The sequence below is a fragment of the Oryx dammah genome, unplaced genomic scaffold, assembly GCF_014754425.2.
Source record: "Oryx dammah isolate SB20612 unplaced genomic scaffold, SCBI_Odam_1.1 HiC_scaffold_20, whole genome shotgun sequence".
NCBI lineage: Eukaryota > Metazoa > Chordata > Mammalia > Artiodactyla > Bovidae > Oryx > Oryx dammah.
The window spans coordinates 10591911-10613903 of NW_024070204.1; the positions used below are offsets into that span (position 1 = coordinate 10591911).

The 21993-nt window shown below is 40.8% G+C and overlaps 1 protein-coding gene across 1 annotated transcript in view; it reads right to left on the reverse strand.

Annotated features, from left to right (window-relative positions):
- The window catches only part of CTNND2 (catenin delta 2), a 1103557-nt gene extending 1081857 nt beyond the window's left edge, over positions 1-21700 (reverse strand). The window contains exon 1 of the mRNA XM_040262515.1: positions 21632-21700. Within this exon, the coding sequence (XP_040118449.1) occupies positions 21632-21668 (37 nt within the window). The 5' untranslated portion in view covers positions 21669-21700. The remainder of the gene's footprint in view (positions 1-21631) is intronic.
- Positions 21701-21993: the final 293 nt, after the last annotated feature.

Consider the following 21993-nt stretch of genomic DNA (forward strand, 5'->3'; position numbering starts at 1 on the left):
AGCTGACAGTTCTTTAAGATCCTCAGGGACTTAGGCTAATTCCTTCTAGCCTGGCCCACCTTAAGCCAATCAATGGTTCCCGCCCCCATGACCTAAGAGCTGGCATATCTCCCTTAGTACATTAAAACACAAGAGAATTTGAACCTCTTGTCATTAATTCACCCAACTGTGAATTTGAAGGGGAAAACAGTATATTATTTTGCAATTACTAATTAGCTCTTCAATGAATAAGATTAATGATAAGGTTTAAAAGGCCATTTTCATAGGTCAGTTTTTTTTTTAGTTGCTAAGTTGTGTCAGACTCATTTATGACCCCATGGACTGTAGCCCGCGAGGCTCCTCTGTCCATGGGATTTCCCAGATAAAAATAGTGGAGTGGGTTGCCATTTCCTTCTCCATGGCATCTTCCTGACTCAGGGATTGAACTGATGTCTCCTGCTCTGCAGGCGGGTTCTTTACTGTTCAGTTCAGTTCAGTCACTCAGTCGTGTCTGACTCTTTGCGATATCATGAATTGCAGCACACCAGGCCTCCCTGTCCATCACCAACTCCTGGAGTTCATGCAAACTTTTGTCCATTGAGTCAGTGATGCCATCCAGCCATCTCACCCTCTGTCGTGCCCTTCTCCTCCTTCCCCCAATCCCTTTCAGCATCAGAGTCTTTTCCAATGAGTCAACTCTTTGCATGAGGTGGCCAAAGTATTGGAGTTTCAGCTTTAGCATAAGTCCTTCCAAAGAACAGCCAGGACTAGTCTCCTTTAGAATGGACTGGTTGAATCTCCTTGCAGTCCAAGGGACTCTCAAGAGTCTTCTCCAACACCACAGTTCAAAAGCATCAATTCTTCAGCACTCAGCTTTCTTCACAGTCCAACTCTCACATCCATACATGACCCCTGGAAAAACCATAGTCTTTACCGTTAGAGCCACCCAAATACAGCTGCATATCAACAAATTCGTGTGGTCCCATCTTATACTCTCAACAATCTAGCTATGGAGGCCTAGATCTGTGTTTTCTAAATTCCCCAAAGGACTCTTAGATAAATACCTTTTCAAGTTATCTAGCACCCCTGGTAAACAATCTGCTGAAAAACCCATTTCCCTCTTTGTGTAAGACTCAACGCCAAACGTGGAAATTCTTAGACAGCATGTTCAGTGTCAACAGGACTGTTAGCAGTGTGAGAAGGGGCCAGACAGCCTTGCACCAAGCTCATGAGGTGACTGGCATCTGAGCATGCACACAGATGACACATTTTCAATTATAAAACCCAGAAATGTTCTCCAAGACTAAACTGTGTCAGTGATTTTAAGACATGATTTACAGACAGATTCAGAAGCTAAAGATTCAGAAATATGTAGCCAATACAAGGCTCCAAGAGAGAAACAATATAACCCAAATTATTGCTTGAGTGGGTAGCAACAATTTAAACATCAAAAGGAACTGCCTTAAAACACTCCTGTTATGTAAGAGGAACTTCCCCCACCTGAGTACACTTGTTCTATAGCGTCAAGCATTTTCTCTGTGCAGGTGTTACATTTCAGAGTCATAATCTGACTAATGGCATAGTTAATTTAAGGGTTTCCCAGGTGGCTCAGTGGTAAAGAATATGCATGCAAGGCAGGAGACTTGAGTTTGATCCCTGGGTTCAACAGACCCCTGGAGAAGGAAATGGCAATCACTCCAGTATTACTGGAAAATAATACTGGACAATCCCATGGACAGAGGAGCCTGGCAGGTTACAGTCCATGGCGGTCTCAAAAGAATTGGACAAGACTTAGTGACTAAACAGCAATAACAACAGCTAACTTAAATAGAGAGGAGATTTTGAGATAGCAGAGTTTAAACTCTAGGAAAGTTTATAGAGCAAATGCTTCTTCATTAATAATAACTCTGAGATAACCTCCTGAATGAAATGAAATAAAAGTAAATATGAAATTACTAAAATACCACTCCTCCAGACACATAAAATGGCTTGGGATATTTTATGCAGCATTTTTTTTTAATGCATATACCTAAGACATTAATTGGAGAAGGCAATGGCAACCCACTCCAGTACTCTCACCTGGAAAATCCCATGGACGGAGGAGCCCCGTAGGCTGCAGTCCATGGGGTCGCTAAGAGTCAGACATGACTGATCAACTTCACTTTCACTTTTCACTTTCATGATTGGAGACGGAAATGGCAACCCACTCCAGTATTCTTGCCTGGAGAATCCCAGGGTCAGAGGAGCCTGTTGGGCTGCCTTCTATGGGGTCGCACAGAGTCGGACACGACTGAAGCAACTTAGCAGCAGCAGCAGCAGCAACACATTAATATTTTTTCTTTATAAAATAAATAAAAATTTACAACATACATATTCGAGGTCTTTTGCCAAGATACAAAACAATTTTACAGTAATTTAAACCCACTCCAGTACTCTTGCCTGGGAAATCCCATGAACAGAAGAGTCTGATAGGCTACAGTCTATGAGGTTGCAAAAGAGGTAGACACAACTTAACCACCAAAGAATAACAACAACAACAAAAATGCTTTATTTTTCTTTTGGTTAACAATAGTCCAAATCATAGATGGTATCTTCAATTTAATTACAATGTAAAATGTAATATAAGTTTACCTTAAGAAAATAAATCTTGTTGTTGCTGTGGTTCAGTTGGCTAACTCCTATCTGGCTCTTTGTGATCTCATGGACTGAACTCCTGTCTGACTGTGATCTCATGGACTATAGCCCACCAGGCCCCTCTGTTCTACACTATCTCTCAGAGTTTGCTCTAAAACAAATCTACCTCTGATAATTTTATATAGTATTTATTCCCAACTTTGCCATTATGCGCTATACTTGATCATGTCTTGATCAAAGAATATCCTGGAAGCTCTCCTTTAAATCAACATTTCCCTGTTTTGAGATGATGGCCTTTGTTCCATGAAAACATAAACTCTATTTTTTTGTTCTAAAAGTAAGTTTCATATCCTCCTGCAGCAAAATTCCTGACATCTTTGTATTCCATTTACTATGAGATAAGTTAGTTAGTGTTAGTTGGTCAGTCATGTCCAGCTCTTTTGTGACCCCATGGACTGTAGCCCACCAGTATCCTCTGACCAGGTATTCTCCAGGCAAGAATACTGGAGTGGATTGCCATTTCCTTCTCCAGGGGATCTTCCTGACCCACAGATCGAACCCAGGTTTCCTGTATTTCAGGTGGATTCTTTACCATCTGAGCTACCAGGGAAGACCACCTCCCTTTAAAAAACAATCTTGAGAATGCCAGGAACTCACATAACAGCAGACTTGTCAGACAAATGCATTACATCAGATCTGCACGTGGAAATGCAGATGCTCTTACTAACTAATCATCATACTGACCTCTGATCTCCATTCAGAAATAGATTAACTGTCTTTTGTCTTATCATCCTCTTTCAACATCTATCTGTGATGTAATAATTATTATATATTAAAATTTTTTCCTACATAAGACATCAACTTAGAAGTCAGGCACGCATTAATGCTTGTAAGTTCCTATTTGTACCACATCAGACCAGCCTTCACGGAGCTTGCATTCTAATGGGATTAGACATAAAAGTAAACTTGCATACCAATAAATAGATCAGATGATTTCTGGTTCTCATACACGTTGTGAAGAAGGATCAAACAGGGTAATTGTTAGGAGAGAAATTGAGGGGGCGGATTTGCTTGAGCAAAATGATCAGGAGAGGCAGAAAGATGCCCAAAGTGACTACAGCCTCACAAACAAAGTGGGGAGGGAGGGAGGTGAGATAAGACAGGAAGACACTGGATGGTTTTCTGTTTGTCACTGCCGGGGTTATAAGCAAATGGAAGATATGAGTGAATTTAAGGGAATCCTCAGGCTGTGGTGGGGATTACGAGCTGCCCAGAAGCAGAGGAAAGGCAGGGTGGCTATCTAAAGGCTTGCTACCAAAATTCTAGTGGTCTTGGATTATCATGATAAGAAGTGAGAGGTTCAATCAAGATAAGAAGCATCCATGCAGTTTTGAAAAATACATATAAGAAGAACTTTGGTATACAGAAATGTGTCTCTAAGTAGTCTATCCAGCATATTATTCAACATGTCACATTCTATATATTTTCTAAATCAAAGTAAACTATTTAAAGGTTACAGAAGAATAATTAAAAATACCTTAAAGAATGACTCACATTAGCAGCCAGTAATTCTCATTTATTGAGGGACTAACTCAATACCAAACACCCCAAATCTGTCCTCAACACTGAAGCCTTGCTGCTTTTGCCCTGTGGCTTCTATTATGGATGGGATGTTTGTGCCCTCCCAAAATGCATATGTTGACACCCTAACCCTTAAAGTGACGTTATGTAGAGATGGGGCCTTTGGAAATTAACTAGGGTCAGATGAGGTCAGGAGGATGGGGTCCTTGTGAGGGAATTAGTGGCCTTATAAGAAGTGAAGAAAGAGACATGCTTGCACCAAGGGAGGACCATATGAAGACACAGAAGGAAGGCAGCTGTCTGCCAGTCAGGAACAGAGTCCTCACCAGGAACTGAGTCAGCTGCACCTGGACCGTGAACTTCTCAGGCTCCAGACTATGATAAATACATGTCTGTTATTTTAGAAATCAGACACCTCATCTGTGGTATTTTGTAGCAGCAGCCTGAGCAGACTAAGACAGTCTCATACAATGCTTGCATTTAGTGAAGTCCTTTCAGGGTCAGACTACACTCTCAAAACAGACGTGCCACTGCACATGTGTTCCCTGCCTTCTGTGATTGAGGGGATATGTGTGATCTCGCTTTTGAATGGGGTAAAAGTTATGCCACTTAGCAAGGTACCCAATTATCTACTCAGTGCTACAAAGAAGTCTACAGATCAATGTTCTACCATCTTCTCCTGGTGATCTGCAAACAGCTTCACAAGTTCCTCTGACACCATGACATTCTCTATAACATCACACATCTGCACATTCCAACACCTGAAATCTCACTCTACACCTGCATTTTAAGCTTTATATGTATGCGTAGCTTAGCTTCTTCATATGATGGCAAACTTTTCCACATGCAGTTATCATTGCACAGTATTCAGTACCACATGGATATACTGGCATGACCCACCTGCCTGGTCTGTCCTTCTCATTCATTGAAATTAATGTAGAAACAGCCTGCCCCTTTGCCAAATACCCAAAGTGAAGTTACTCAGTCGTGTCTGACTCTTTGTGACCCCATGGGCTGAAGCCACCAGGCTCCTGTGTCTGTGGGATTTTCCAGGCAAGAACACTGGAGTAGGTTGCCATTTCCTTCTCCAGGGGCTCTTCCCAACCCAAGGATGGAACCCAGGTCTCCCGCTTTGTAGGCAGACGGTTTACCATTTGAGCCACCAGGGAAGTTCAGTAATACCCAAAGATAACTAAGGACCTATGTACCCCAGTGTTTATTTCATCACTTTTTACAAAAGCCACGACACTGAAAAGCAACCTAAATGATGTACATCAACAGATGAATGAGCAAAGAGGATGTGGGGTGTGTGTGTATATATATATATATATATATATATATATATATATATGTAGTGGAATATTACTCAGCCATGAAAAGGAATGAAATTGGGTCATTGGCAGTGATGTGGATGGACCTAGAGGATGTCATACAGAGTTAAGTAAGTCAGAAAGGGAAAATAAAATATTATATACTAACACATATATGGCATCTAGAAAAATGGCACAGATGAATATATATGTGGAGCAGGAACAGGGGTGCAGATGCAGAGAATGGACATGTGGACACAGTGAGAAGGCGGGGGTGGGATGAGTTGGGAGTGTGGCACTGACATATTTATACCACCACGTGTAACACGGACAGTTAGTGGGAGGCTGCTGCATAGAACACGGAACTCAGCTCTGTACCCTGCGATGACCTAGAAGGTGGGATGGGCAGAGGTGGGAGGGAGGCTCAAGGGAAATGGAATATACGCATGCTTACAGCAGAGTCACTTTGTTGTACAGCAGAAACCAACACAACCCCTTAAAGCAATTTTACTCCAATAATAAAATAAAAATTTTAAAAAGATACATTAGCAGTAAACTTGCAGGTAACAGTCATCTACATATTAGGTCCAACAAATAAGAAACAGAATTCTCCCTGACAGTCCGCAAAGCAACTTATTCTAAAAAGTAAGAAAACAAGACAAGAGGCACCAAACACAGCTAGGTAAACATCACATTAAGACAGGGACAGAAACTGCGAAACTAACTCTGAGTTTAAGAGCATCTTCTTTGTATCAGAGTTAAAAAAAACTCATCCAGCCACCAAACCCCCAACCTGCCACACCTCAAATAACTAAAATGATAACTAACTGCAGGTAACAGCATGTAACTTTAAATGCACATTAAAAAAAAAAAAATCACCTGAAGAGCTTCCAAGCCTAAGTGAAAATGAAAAAATCAACTATTAATTCAAAAATCTGTTATGTCGCTCCCAAAATTCTTATCCTCCCTTTCAAAAGATGAAATACAGAAAAGCAACTGTAATGACTAACATGCCATAAAACTTAAAGGAATAACTCTGCTTCTATTTCCTCCCACATCCTGTTCAACTCAAGATAGCACTTTATCAGGCTGTCCTCCAGTTCTCCCCCTTGTAGGTCTGTGTCACCTCCCATTCTGTAGGCATAACTACTATTATAAAACACATTATTTGTCAGGCTATCAGGGAGCCACATAAACTCTTATTATAACACTGTGTAAATATAAAGTATTTATGGTTAGCACTGAAAGATCTTGAGTCCCAGTAGAAATTAGTGCATTCTGGCAGGGCTTCCCAGGTGGCTCACTGGTTAAAAAATTAAAAAAAAAAAAAAAACCCACCTGCCAAGCAGGAGATGTGGGTTCAACCCTTGGGCTGGGAAGATCCCCTGGAGGAGGAAACGGCAACCCACTCTCGTATTCTTGCCTGGGAAATCCCATGGACAGAGGAGCCACGAGGATTGCAGCAAAGCGTCAGACACGACTGAGTGACTGAACAACAAGTAGAACTGGCACGTGGGAGGAAGGAAGGGGGAGATTTCAGACGTGTGATGGGAGCCCAGCAGCACTGCCATCTGAGTTTGAAATCCAGGTTTGAAAAGGACCGAAGTAGCTGCTCTGCAACTAGAGAAAATGCCTGAACTGCTGGAATGCATGCGTGCTCAGTCGCTTCAGTCCTGTCTGACTCCTTGCAACCCTATGGACTGTTAGCCCTCCAGGCTCCTCTGCCCATGGGATTCTCCAGGCAGGAACCCTGCAGTGGGTTGCCATGCCCTCCTCCAGGGGACCTTCCCAACCCACGGATCGAACCCGTGTCTCCTGCACCTTCTGCACTGCAGGCGGATTCTTTACCACTGAGCCACCAGCAAAGACCAAGCTACTGGAGGGGGCCCATCACTTGACTCTTGAAGTAGCATGTTGCCTGCCACTATTTATAACTTGGGATTCCCTGGTGGCTCAGACAGTAAAGCGTCTGCCTGCAATGTGGGAGACCCGGGTTCGATCCCCGGGTCGGGAAGATCCCCTGGAGAAGGAAATGGCAACCCACTCCAGTACTCTTGCCTAGAAAATTCCATGGATGGAGGAGCCTGGTGGGCTACAGTCCATGGGGTCGCAAAGAGTCAAACACGACTGAGCGGCTTCACTCATTCATTTATAACTTATTACTCCTTCAAAACATATTCAGTCCAGTTTGTTGACTGAATGGTTTAATCAGTGAACAACTGACCAGCCCGTTAAAAAAAAAAAAGCTATGTTGCCAAAGGCAGTTTAAGCTGCCTGCTCCTTCTCACTTAAAATGCCCACACTACTTCGCAGATATTAGCAAATCCCCACCCCGTGTATCAGAGCTCTCCAGGATATACTGTCTTGTGTGTCCACAGTCTGCATGTGTACAAGAAGATGAGATGTCACCAAGTGTCAATTTCCCCCAGTCACTCTCTTGGTCCATCCTCTCACACTCTGCTTCTTTCTAGGGTTCACATGTATAAGTAAAAAGCACCTCATAATTTTTCTCAACTGCTGGAACAGGAAATACATAACCACTATACAATTTATCAGGGTATCCCAGATGGTGCTAGTGGTAAAGAACCTGCCTCCCAATGCAAGAGACATAAGAGACACAAGTTCAATTCCTAGATCAGGAAGATCCTCTAGAGAAAGAAATGGCAACCCACTCCAGTATTCTTGCCTGGAGAATCCCATGGGCAAGAGAAGCCTGGCAGGTTACAGTCTATGGGATCATAAAGAGTCGGACATGACTGAAGTGACTTAGCACACACATACAATTAATCACACAGCCTTCTCTCAGCTGCAGAAAGACTTTAGATTTATGAAGGGGAAAAAAAAGGATCGTACCTGAGACTGCTAAAAGCAGCAAGCCAAACCATAATTAGCATCTCCTCTTGTGTACCTAAAACTTTGCTACTAAGAAATGTTCTCAGTGACGCATATTAAGTCCCCTTCCTTCAAAAGTCATATAAGAACAGGGAACAAACTAAAGATTTTTTTTTTTTTTTTTTTTTGCTGTAACTTACACATGATCTCTTCCTATTGGCAGGCTACATTTACAGTGATAAGAATTCTGTGAAATTTTGTTCCAAGTATTTAAGGAAATGTGCTCAAAAAAATGGAAGCCAGCTATGGTTCACACTTCTAAAACTGTTCTGATAAAGCTTTCCAGGCGCCAGACTCGGCAGCCCACCAGGAGAGAAAATAATATTCTGGGGACATTTCTACAGACTTCAATCTCTGAGGAACAATAGGGCTTCATTCTGTTTCCCTTTTAAGCAGCAAGTATCTGTGCAAAAAAAAGAGAAAAAAAAATAGAGGGAAAAAAATTTTTGAGCCAATTTGGTATAAGGTATAATTTCTGAAGTGCTATAAAGAAAGAACAGGAATTACTTCCACTGACAAATAAAGGAGAACTCTTCCTTTAGGCGATACCCAGTGGCATGAAATGTGTCTTTACAACCATCAGAGAATTGGCCATTTTATAACACTATTAGTCATGGAGGTCAGAGACTTAGTCTGAAAACACAAGAAAATCTTCTGATTTCAATTCATGAAAATTAAAAAAAAAACATCCTATTTTTGAAGCACATCGAAAGTTCCAGGGAATATATTTTATACTTAAATGCTTGTTATGATTCAGCCTCCCAAAGCATTTTCTTATGAATTATCATCCCACATCCACAAAAGCCCTCTGGATTTTGATCCCAATGAGAAAAAGACAAAATAGGCACAGATGTGCAAGGTCACAATAGAAAGCTAGTACCAAGCATGACTTGGATGCCAAAACTCGGAACTCTAATTCAGTGTCCCCTCTAGAGCGCCACAGCACTGGGTATCCCAAACAAACTAAACGCAAAAAATCTTAGTTTACAGATCATTTTAGATGATGGGAACAAAAGTGTGCATATAGTTCACTATGATTCACAGAGCGTTTACCATGTGCCAACTATTGTCCTAGGATTTTAGAATCAGTGATAAAAAGGGACTGATTACCAACACAGAGTGGGAGTGGGGAGAAGCATGGTCCTATATGACAGCGGTCCCCAAACTTGTAGGCAGCAGGGACTGGTTTTGTGGAAGACAACTTTTCTTAGGGGTAAGGAGAAGGCAATGGCACCCCACTCCAGTACTCTTGCCTGGAAAATCCCATTGATGGAAGAGCCTGGTGGGCTGCAATTCATGGGGTCGCTAAGAGTCGGAGATGACTGAGGGACTTCACTTTCACTTTTCACTTTCATGCATTGGAGAAGGAAATGGCACCCCACTCCAGCGTTCTAGCCTGGAGAATCCCAGGGACGGGGGAGCCTGGTGGGCTGCCGTCTATGGGGTCGCACAGAATCAGACGCGACTGAAGCGACTTAGCAGCAGCAGCAAGGGGATTTGGTTTCAGGATGTTCCTCATAAAGATCTCATAACCAATATCCCTTGCGTGTGGAATTCACAACAGGGTTTGCACTCCTATGAGAATCTAAGGCCTCCACTGATTGGATAGGATCTGGAGCTCAGGCGGTAATGCAAGTGATGGGAGCAGCTGTATGTACAGATGAAGCGTCACTCGCTTGCGCACCGCTCACCCCCAGCTGTGCGGCCTGGTTCCTAACAGGCCATGGATCAGTACTGCTTGGTGGCCTGGCGGTTGGGGGCCCCTGCTATATGATTACGTGTACTGTATATATGATACATGTAGATATATGTATACGTAAGCATAAGATTACTAAATTACTAAAGTAATTGAAGTCCAGTAATATATGAGGTTCTCTTCTATGTATTTTAAATCCATACTCTTAATTTGCCCACACAACAACCTGAAGACACAGGAATTACTATTTCCCCTCCATCAACCATGACACTCAGTGGTAACTTACCCACTCACTAAAAAATGGAAAAGTTGAGCTAAGAACTCCATCTTGTTGAGATACCACTATTAAGCTATTCCCTCCACGTGTTCCACTGGCCTCTTTACTACTGAGGCACAAAGAAGCAGAGAACAGAATGCTTCCACAAAGAATTCTTTCTAAGAAACGGGGATATACTGGATTATGCTTTAAAAATAACAGTTCAAAACGTGAGGGAAAAACTGATAAACCATAGCAAAGCATAATATTATTACTATGACAGGTAATACAAATCAGGAACAAGACAAATACAACAACTGAGAAACCTGCAGAAGATACAAAAAGATAACTCATCAAAGAATTAGGAGTGTGTCATTAATGTATATAATACTTAACTTTAGCCTGAAATTCAACAACAAGAAGCAAGTTAAACCACAGGAAAATATGATACTTCCTTTGTTTAACTGGAAATTGTTAAAGGTTTTTTAAAAATGATAATATCCAGTGTTACTGGGGAAACTGACACATTCCTGCCTTGCCTGAAGAAATATAAATTACAGAATGTTTCTGGAAGACAATGTGATAAAATGTATCAACAACTCTGAAAACATCCAGTTCTAGGAAAGTAATCTAGAGAAAATGACCTGATGAAAACTATGTTGCTTTAATTATAGCACCATATATACCACTCTAAAATGAAAGCGCCATCAACCTCCAAAACCGGCAAGTTATTTAACACACTGATGTTATATAAAGGTATGCAAAACAGACACTAAAAATATGAGAAACACTGTCTCATATGTTAAAAGGTAACAAAACAGAATATGGGAAATCTTCTAAATTTCAAAATGTATATGGGTTAGCATTTCTGCTAAAAATACACTCATTTTGGTGGCTTGATATCATGAATGAACTTTAGCTTCTTTAAATCAATCCTTTATTTTCCAAATTTTAATGAGCATGCCTTTTTTAAAAAAAAAAAACAGAAAATAATAACAAAGCATTATTTGAAAAGAGAAAAATATTTCACTAATGTGCTGCAGCGTTCTCAAGAAGACAGCTTGCTAAAATTATTAACGCTCAATACATCTCTCAAAGTTAAAAGCAAGGAAAATCTAGGCATGGCACTGATTAGAATACACACAATATACACTCCATGAATGATGAACCCTGTTAACTTTAAATGAGGCTCACTAATATATTAGGTTCTCTGCTATGCATTTTAAATCCATACTCTTAATGGATTTAAGTCCATACTCTTAATTTTAAGTCCATACTCTTACTTGGAGAAGGCAATGGCACCCCACTCCAGTACTCTTGCCTGGAAAATCCCATGGACAGAGGAGCCTAGTAGGCTGCAGTCCATGGGGTGGCTAAGAATCGGACACAACTGAGCAACTTCTCTCTCACTTTTCACTTTCATGCATTGGAGAAGGAAATGGCAACCCACTCCAGTGTTCTTGCCTGGAGAATCCCAGGGATAGGGGAGCCCGGTGGGCTGCCATCTATGGGGTCACACAGAGTCGGACATGACTGAAGCGACTTAGCAGCAGCAGCAACTCTTAATTTGCCCATACAACAACCTGAAGACACAGAAATCACTGTTTCCCTCCTTAATCAACTATGACACTTAGTGGTAACTTATTCACTCACTAAAAAATGGAAAAGGAGAGTGAAGAATTAGTCTTGTTGAGATACAACTATTAAGCTATTTACCTAAGTAATGAAACTTATACCAAAGCCAATAGATAATATTAATTGCAAAAATTTAAGGGTGCAATTTTTTTTTTCTGTGTAGTGATGTATTATATTACCAAGCTATATTTGGAGGAGAGATAATATATAAAGAACAAAACACTTGAAACTCTGCTATAAATACTACGTTCTTGTGTTTGTATGGCTATGTGAGTGAGTATGTATACAATTTTTTGCCTTGATTTTCTTCTTAACCTTCAGCACCATGAATATTGCCCATATAATCAACTCTTCTTTGAAAAGACAACTCACAGCTACATAATATTCTTTTGGATAAAGGTGCCATTGCATGCCTATACATCTACTATGTGTTTAACATTATAATAAGTCCCCTACATACAAATTTTAAAGTTGCAAACTTTCAAAGATGCAGGTGTGCATGCTAGCCCCTGTATGCCAACTGTTGTACAATTGTTGTTGTTCAGTTGCTCAGTCATGTCCGTCTCTTTGCAACCCCATGGACTGCAGCGAGCCAGGCTCCCCTGTCCTTCACCATCTCTAGGAACTTGCTCAAACCCATGTCCAATGAGTCAGCGATGCCATCTAACCATCTCATCCTTTGTTGTCCCGTATCCTCCTACCTTCAGTCTTTACCAGCATCAACGTCTTTTCTAATGAGTCGGCTCTTCTCATCAGGTGGCCAAAGTAATGAGCTTCAGCTTCAGCATCAGTCCTTCCAATGAATATTCAGGATTAATTTCCTTTAGGATTAACTGGTTTAATCTCCTTGTAGTCCAAGGGACTCTCTCAAGAGTCTTCTCCCACACCACAGTTCAAAAGCATCAATTATCCAGTGCTCAGCCTTCTTTATGGTCTAACTCTTCAATCCATACATGACTACTGGAAAAACCGTAACTTTGACTATATGGAACTTTGTTAGCAAAGTAATTTTGCATGGTATTACTACACTTTTCAAGGTACTGTAAGATTTAAAATGTTTTCTTTACTTTTCTATGTACATACTATTTTTGTAAAAAATATTACAAACCTATTACAGTACAGATTAGCAATAGGGCCTTCCCTGATGGCTCAGTGTTAAAGAATCCGCCTGCTGACCCAGGAGACATGGGCTCAATCCCTGGATTGGGAAGATCCCCTGGAAAAGGAAATGGCAAACCACTCCAATATTCTTGCCTGGGAAATCTCATGGACAGAGGAACCTGGCGACCTACAGTCCATGGGGTGGCAAGAGACTCATGCATGACTTAGCGACTAAATAACAACTATCAATATACAGCTGACTGTTACTTGGGTGCCTAGCCTAACTGTTGAACTTAGGAACATGCTCTCAGAATGGAACTCATTTGCATATAAGAGACTTAACTGTATATTCTTTTCCAACTCAACTCAAGTTGAACAGTCTGATCCACACACTACAACTCCCAGTCTTCCTGCACCACCTTCCACATCCTGAGTAAATGTGACATGATTCCTACCATCTCTGAGATTATCTCCATGGTACTGATCTCACCTGTCTGCCTTTCAGGAGGACTTCTCCCACCTCCTCATACAGTGACTCCAAAATTACCATTTCAGCCACCGGTGAGGAATGTGTTAGAAACAAGAGGCTGAATTTCAGCTCTTTTATATTTGGAAGACTTGGTTTGCTGCCAAAGAAATTGCTCTTCCTGGAAATTAAATTATTCTGTGTTACTGAAGGTAATGACCGCTATGTTACTCTAATGTTTGAAAGTCCAAATAAAACATTTGAGAGAGAAGAATAAAATATATTTTAAGAAGTGAGCTTTTTTTTTCCTTTTTTTTTTTTCTTTTTTTTTAGTTTGAGTAGTCATGCTTGGAGTCAAATCAAACATCCTGTCTATTTGGAAATGTAATTTTTTCTTCTTTCTTGACAGTGTCCATTATTGCTCTTATTCAAAGTTAAAACATGAAACAACAACCAAACTCTAATTATCTACACTGAGGTAGAAAATGCTGTGAGTAATAGCAAGCATGGGTTATCATTAGTATACCCTTTGGGAAGTCAGATTTTGACACTGTCCTTTCTATGCCCAATTCACATCACTTACAAGACCATCCAATTACTGACCATCCAAGTCTAGCATGGGGAGTAGGGAAGGAGTGAGCTATTTTTAAGCTGGCAATACATAAATCAGCTGAATTTCACCAACCATACTTTCTATAAATAAGCCAGGGTTTTGGACATTCCCCTGGTAATTCCTGATATAGTGTCAAAATACCATCAAATACTTAAAGAACTCAACCACTAAGCAAAATATTGTTAAAGACACTACTCCAAGAATTCTACAACTAGAATTCTTTATCAAACATGTCAATAAAGGGAATACGATTTCCGTATTTGTGATATTTCCTTCCAGGTGAAGGGAACTTAATTAATGTAACATTTCCAGTCTCTCCCTGGCCCTTGGCTTTCTCTGTCTCTGAAGAATAAAGGAAATGGCTTGGCTAGCTGCTGCTTTTCTTCCTCTGGAGAACACCCTACCTGCAGAGAGCAAGGGGTGGTCTCTAGAACTCAAAGCCACCTCTGTCCCTGTGGAAGGGAGGAGGGAAGGCCAAATTCCTGGGCTGTTATTCAGCATCACAGCAAGCTATAACTAATCAAAATGGATATTTCCCTCCATGGTGGCCACACTTTATCCCTTTTTCCTTCCCACATCCCAACTTTTTTCAGGATCAGAGAGGTTTGCAGAGGAGGGCTGATATTTTGAGGGGTCCTTAGAGATACCACCAATTAACATTTCTGCACATTTTATCATCTGATGTAAATGTATACCTTTCTGTGATTTATGTTGCTGCATATTTAAGGGAGAGAAGATTACAATAAGCATTATAAGATTATTGAGATGCTTCTAAACCAAAAGATTTAGAATACATGTACAAAACGCATTCTTCTTAATACATATAGATTGAATCAAGTGTAATGACAGTTGTGAAAGCAACATCTATTAAGCAAACAGTGTTATTAATGAAAAATCTCCAGTCCTCACCTGTGAAGGATAAATGTAATAATTAATTTCAATGATAGAATTAACTGTTGCCCACCATCTAATGCTATAAACTAAATATCCCATTTTAATACATTCCATATCATTCAAAACTCATAGAAACTTTGATACTTAGAGTAACTTAACCAAACATAATTGGCTTACCCACTTACTTTGATCCAAAAACCAGAGAGGTCTTTTATGATAACATGAATTTTACTCTGGTAACTTATAATTGGCAATTCCCACAACAATACATAAACTTGAACATAAACACCTACATTTTTTGTCAAAATGTTTCTCTGATTGAAGATGAATTAGTCTCTTATTATACAGGTCACATTCTGTAACAAATTCTAAGATTCACCCAAGTGTTATTATCATCAGGATTATGTTGAAGGTATCTGTTCTACCTCACAGGAGCTGGACAGAATCAAACCCACAGGAGTTCAGCACTTCACTGAGGCAACCAAGAGTGGAAGGACAAGGCAAAATGTCCATTTATCATCAAAAAGGTACCAATGGACACAGACTTTTCCCCCCAAGAACAGGACTATAATTGGAGGTGGGGTGGGTCTTTTCTTTGTGTAACAAATTTAGCCATTTAAATTTCCTTTTTCCTTGTCACAATGATGTTATGATGGGATTTACGCTCTGTGGTTCTAAACAGAGCAGCTGCTTAATATTTGACCTCACAGAAAACGACACTTATTAAACTGTCTATAATATTCCTTGTACAATGTTAATCTTTACAGAATATTTGGTTTTAATCAGGTGAATAGAATAATATTAACAGGGTGTGAAAATATTGCAATTTCTGACTGAGAATCTTTTTAAATTAAATTAAGATTGGAATCTTTTTAAGTAATGGTGCTAGGGGATATAATTCACTTCTCTATTTGTTTAACTATTATACATTTTAATATGTAAAGGACTGGCATATTGTAGAGTAGAAAAATTATATTTTAAATGCAAATCTACACAATAAAGCAATAATACAAAAGTAGTAGAGGAAGAACATATCTAACAGTTTTTGTTGGAGAGGGTAGTGGCTTTTATATCACACTTAATATATAAATGTATTATTACATAATAAATGTACATAATACTATATAATAATTATATAAAATTACATGAATGTGCTATGTGTTATAAATACATAATATTTAAGTACTCATCTTAATATGGAGGTACCTATCTTTTATATTTATACAAATATTTATAATTATCAGCCACTTACACACTTATTTCACCCTGAGACTGGCTCTTTGAGATTTCTTGTCTTATTTTACTACTTTTAAATTAAATCATTACCAATTATATTCCCCATGCTGGACATTTCATTCTCATGACTCAGTTATTTTGCATGTTTAATTATTTAATGTAGTATATACTTCTGCTTTATTGACTATGCTAAAGCCTTTGACTGTGTGGATCACAATAAACTGTGGAAAATTCTGAAAGAGATGGGAATACCAGACCACTTGACCTTCCTCTTGAGAAACCTATATACAGGTCAGAAAGCAACAGATAGAACTGGACATGGAACAACAGACTGGTTCCAAATAGGAAAAGGAGTGCGTCAAGGCTGTATATTGTCACCCTGCTTATTTAACTTCTATGCAGAGTACATCATGAGAAACGCTGGGCTGGAAGAAGCACAAGCTGGAATCAAGATTGCCGGGAGAAATATCAATAACCTCAGATATGCAGATGATACCACCCTTATGGCAGAAAGTGAAGAGGAACTAAAGAACCTCTTGATGAAAGTGAAAGAGGAGAGTGAAAAAGTTGGTTTAAATCTCACCATTCAGAAAAGTAAGATCATGGCATCTGGTCCCATCACTTCATGGCAAATAGACTGCGAAACAGTGGAAACAGTGTCAGATTTTATTTTTCTAGGCTCCAAAATTACTGCAGATGGTGATTGCAGCCATGAAATTAAAAGACATTTACTCCTTGGAAGGAAAGTTATGACTAACCTAGATAGCATATTCAAAAGCAGAGATATTACTTTGCCAACAAAGGTCCATCTAGTCAAGGCTATGGTTTTTCCAATAGTCATGTATGGATGTGAGAGTTGGACTGTGAAGAAAGCTGAGTGCCGAAGAATTGATGCTTTTGAACTGTGGTGTTGGAGAAGACTCTTGAGAGTCCCTTGGACTGCAAGGAGATCCATCCAGTCCATCCTAAAGGAGACCAGTCCTGGGTGTTCATTGGAAGGACTGATGCTGAAGCTGAAACTCCAATACTTTGGCCACCTCATGTGAAGAGTTGACTCATTGGAAAAGACTCTGATGCTGGGAGGGATTGGGGGCAGAAGGAGAAGGGGACAACAGAGGATGAGATGGGTGGATGGCATCACCAACTTGATGCACATGAGTTTGGGTGAACTCCAGGAGTTGGTGATGGACAGGGAGGCCTGGCATGCTGCGATTCATGGCATCGCAAAGAGTCAGACACGACTGAGCGACTGAACTGAACTGAACTGATACTTATGTATAGGACCCATTTTACATTTGAAAAACTGAGCTAAAAATTGAGAATCACATAAATGGCCAAGGATATACAGCTTAATAAGAGACATAGCTGGGATCCCTCCAAAACCAGTGCTCTCTCTCACCTTTGCACCTGTTCAAAGCAGAATCCCAAACAGCATTATACTATGATAAATAATTCTAATATCATACATAAATATATTAAAATATGAACTATGTATATCTGTTATAGGGCAAAATGCAACCTCTTTTCTAGAAATATATTTCTGATCTGAGATAATTAATGGAATAATAAGTTCCAATATATGTAATACATTTCACAGATAACTATTCAGGAATTTACCAAGGGACACATGTGAATACTTACCTAAGATGGAAAGCTTCTAGGGAGCATTTTTTCACTTATTTAGTCATTATTTGCAATTTACCAAAAATTAATTGATACAGAGTATAACTTCAATATCCTAATAGAGCTAAGACTTCCTACAAATCAATTAACTATGATACAGAGCTTGAAATTACACTTAGCTGCTATGTGATCAAAAGATAAACAACTGGAGGTGTCAAAACTGTATGTTTTTGTTATGAGTCTTAACATTTTTCATGGTCTAAAAGCATAGTATGATAAAATATTTCTGTGAGTTTCCTGGGCTGGAGGTACTGTTTATAAATATAATTGGGTTCATTAAAGTCAACCAAGCAGTTTATTAATCAGTAAGCTAGACTGGCACAGGATGTGATAGAAATTCTTTTGTGTATGATTTGTTGAAGATTTTATATTAATATAAAAGCTATTGATTTGACATATAATAAACTTGAAGCCAGCAACAAGTATAGGGAACTATTCTCACTCAAATTAACTTTTCATTCATATCCAAGTGTTCTTTATCATAAAGCTATTAAAGTACCATAGTCCTAAGAATACATTCGCAATATGGGCCATGAAAACCATCACGGACACCAACTAAAGAGTTTGTCACAAAAACCATCATGGATATCAGCTGAAAAATTTGTCTTGAAAGTGTGTTTCAGCCAGCAAAGACCCATTGTACTACACCTTGGTTGGAAGTACTAGATTTAAAAAGACCAGCTGGTCTTCTGAACTATAGGTATGTAAGTTAGGTACTCTCAACTATATGTCATCTTTTATTAATAAAAATAAAAATCTTCATAAAAATAAATACATTTAAGTGTCTATTTAAAATCCTAGCACCAATCCCCCACTAAATAAAATAAAGGTAACACAGAGAAACAACTATAAGTGGGTACGCATATCTTCTAGGGTAAATCAACAGAAAAATAAAAAAGAAAGGAAAAAAAAAAAAAAAAACACTTTTGGCAGCTCAAAATGGCAACAGTTCCTGTTTTAGTTCAACTAAGTTGTTACAACCAGATATAGTGAGCCAGACAAACCATACCTCACTTTATGGAGCAACAAATTATAATAAATTACTTTAAATGGAACTTTAGTATTTTCTTATATGAAGACAACCCGATGAAAGTACTCTGGAGAATTATTCAACAATTTCACATAAATGCATACCATATAAAAGAGAACTTTGAAAAAGCACAACAGAAACTGCCAAGTTCTACAACATTGTCAGGAAAAATACTTAGTATTCACTTGTATGCTAAAAGTAATGTTATATTTGAGAATACTATAACTTCATTTTTAATTGTAAAGGCCATCATGTGATACTATCCTGAGAAGTGATTTAACAAAATCATAATCAACTAATTCAACTAATATCATCAGAATTCCATTTTTCTCTCTGATGCATTATTTCAGCAACAGAAAAAGAGATTGGCGTGTGTTCTAATTGTGAAAGACATGAAGTTGCTGGAGATACTGTAATTTGACAGTGCGTGACTATTATTTCAAACAATGAAAATATTAGTGACATCTCTAATGATTAGGCTCTACAACGACACAAACATACACCAAGTTAAATAACTCCTTTCCACGAGGCTATGACAATTTTATTAGAGCAGAGACCTCCTGTACTCCCTACAATTTCCAATCAAGTACTATCATTTGCAACCCACAATATAACGTAAAACATGCATCCAATACTTGCAGTTTTACCCACACCCATAAGCTGCTCTCCGTGAACACATGGAGGCACAGAGTAATCTCTACTAGTCCTTTAGGAATCATGTTTAAAGCTGAAACACGAGATTCAAATGGAAAGTGAAAGGAGAGACATGAATGTATACTTCACCGACTGCTTCTTTTTGCAAGAAATTTGATATGAAAACAATGCAACAAGCTCAAGAGTGTGCTTGAAGTGCTCTTGGAAAGTTTTCTGAATGTGAATAAGGTGAAACTAAAGCAATATTGGTTAAAAAAAAATCACAATCGTCCATTAACTAGAGCCACGAAGATCTTGCTAGTCTTCCTGTGATGCTGAGATATGTTAGCTGTATAATCACAGGTCTCCTAAATATCAGCATCTAACCCCAAATGCAATCATTTTCATTCATACCCTGAGATCATGAAATCTCCAGACCAGTGAGAATGCCACTGAATGCTCTCCCCCAAAACATTAAAAAATGGATCCTGCATGTGGCAAAGAGATTTCACCGTGCTTTAGAGCGTCGAGTCCATATTACAGGATGCCTGCCCCTATCTGTCATACTTCTCATAGAGCCAGCTTCCCAAACCAGACACAGGTGCACTCCTGTAATTCGATATGAGTCATATCACCACTTTTTCCATGGGATTTTAAAAGTGGCGCAGCTCTAAAGCCTCTTAGTCCTGCAGGTGAAGTACTAACAGCAAAGAGATGAACTGAACTACCCTAAATAGCTGATGGTAGTTTAAAGCTGCTGATGGAAGGGTACACAATGAGATAACTCTTAGGTAGTTTGAGCACCTCCCTATTTAAGTCCTTGCAGAAAATTGCAAGTATCTCAAATATTCGTCACCTAGTTCCCAAAAGTGAAAACAGATACAGGTCAGGCCTGATACCATGGTTAGGAGGCAACGCTTCTCTAAACCAACATATCCTCTTGGTAACATCAGGCATGAATGTTAAAAACACCTTTCACAGCCAAAGCGAACCAGATCAGTTCGGGAGGAGGGGGGACCCACCATGGAATAACAACGTGCCCCTCTTTTCCCCCACGCTCTTCCCTATCCCCAACATTTGCAGGGAAAGCACAACTTTAGGCATTTTCAGAAGTAACTATTCACGGTGGGAACCACACACACACCCCAAAACCTCTCAGACTGTTTTCCTACCACACAGACCAGAGAGGCTGCACCACCTCTCTAGCGACTTAATTCTGAACGTAGTGGCTGGAACCAGCTAAGCAGCCATCGATGGAAATACATTACACAGCAGAATGAGAGGAAGGTCGGCGAACAAGAAAAGCAGCTGTGCTTTCGGCCATTAATTACCGATCGCCCAAATATCGCCTCGCAGCCTCCCACCCACATGCACAGCGTTCCGAACCTGGGTTGCAGGCGGCGCTTCCCGGAGCTTCGCTATCTATTGTCAGGACGCAGAAGCCCCCGAAACCTGGGAATCGAGCTGAAAACGCTGCCTCTGAAACAGCTAAATATAGACCCAAGGGGCTCTGGGTCTGGCAAGCAGCGGGAGACGGGAGAAACAGCCATGGAAGCATATGACTAAGTATTTCCATTTTGTTCTAGCCAAACATCGTAATGACATTGAACATAAGGGCAAGACTGGAGGGGAGTCCTCCCCACCCCCACCCGTCTTCTCCCGTATATTAGGGACGTCATGAATGCCACGGGTAGGTTCGGGAGGGTGGCGGGGAGCAGTATTGTTGGTGTTGCCCTATATTCGCCTCCTCCAGGGGAGATGGGTGGCGGGGAGGGGAGCACGCAGTAAGCCACTCGGTAACCGCTCCGAGAAAGGCACTAACCCCGGCCCCCAGCTCCAGGCTCGGCCGTCTTCCGAGCGAGGGGACCCGGCGCGATCGCGGTCCTACCCCGGCCAGGAGCCGCCGAGGAGCAACCCCCACCGGCGGCGAGGAGGAGCACGACGCCGAGCGGGATGCGCCTGGCCCCCAGCCGCCCGGCCAAGGCAACTCACCGAACGGCGCGGCGCCGGATTGCCTCTTCGAGAACATGCACCCGCCGCCAGCGACAGCTCTTCAGTCCGGGGAGAGGCGTGCGCGCCGCCGCCCGGCTTCAGGGCAAGGTCCTGACCTTGCCCAACTGCAGCATCTTCCGCTTTTGTTGTCTGAGCGCGGCCGCGGGACAAGTGATGCCGGCGGGGAGCAGGGGCGAGCGCCGCGGGGGAGAGGCGGCTCCCCGACGCGAGTGCGCGGCGCCCGGCCCGGCGGCCCCTCCGAGCGCAGCGCGCGCAGCGCCCCCTGCCCGGCTCCGCGGGCTCCGCGGGCTCCGCGGGCTCGGGGCTCCTGCGGGCTCCCGCGGGCTGCTGCGGGCTGCTGC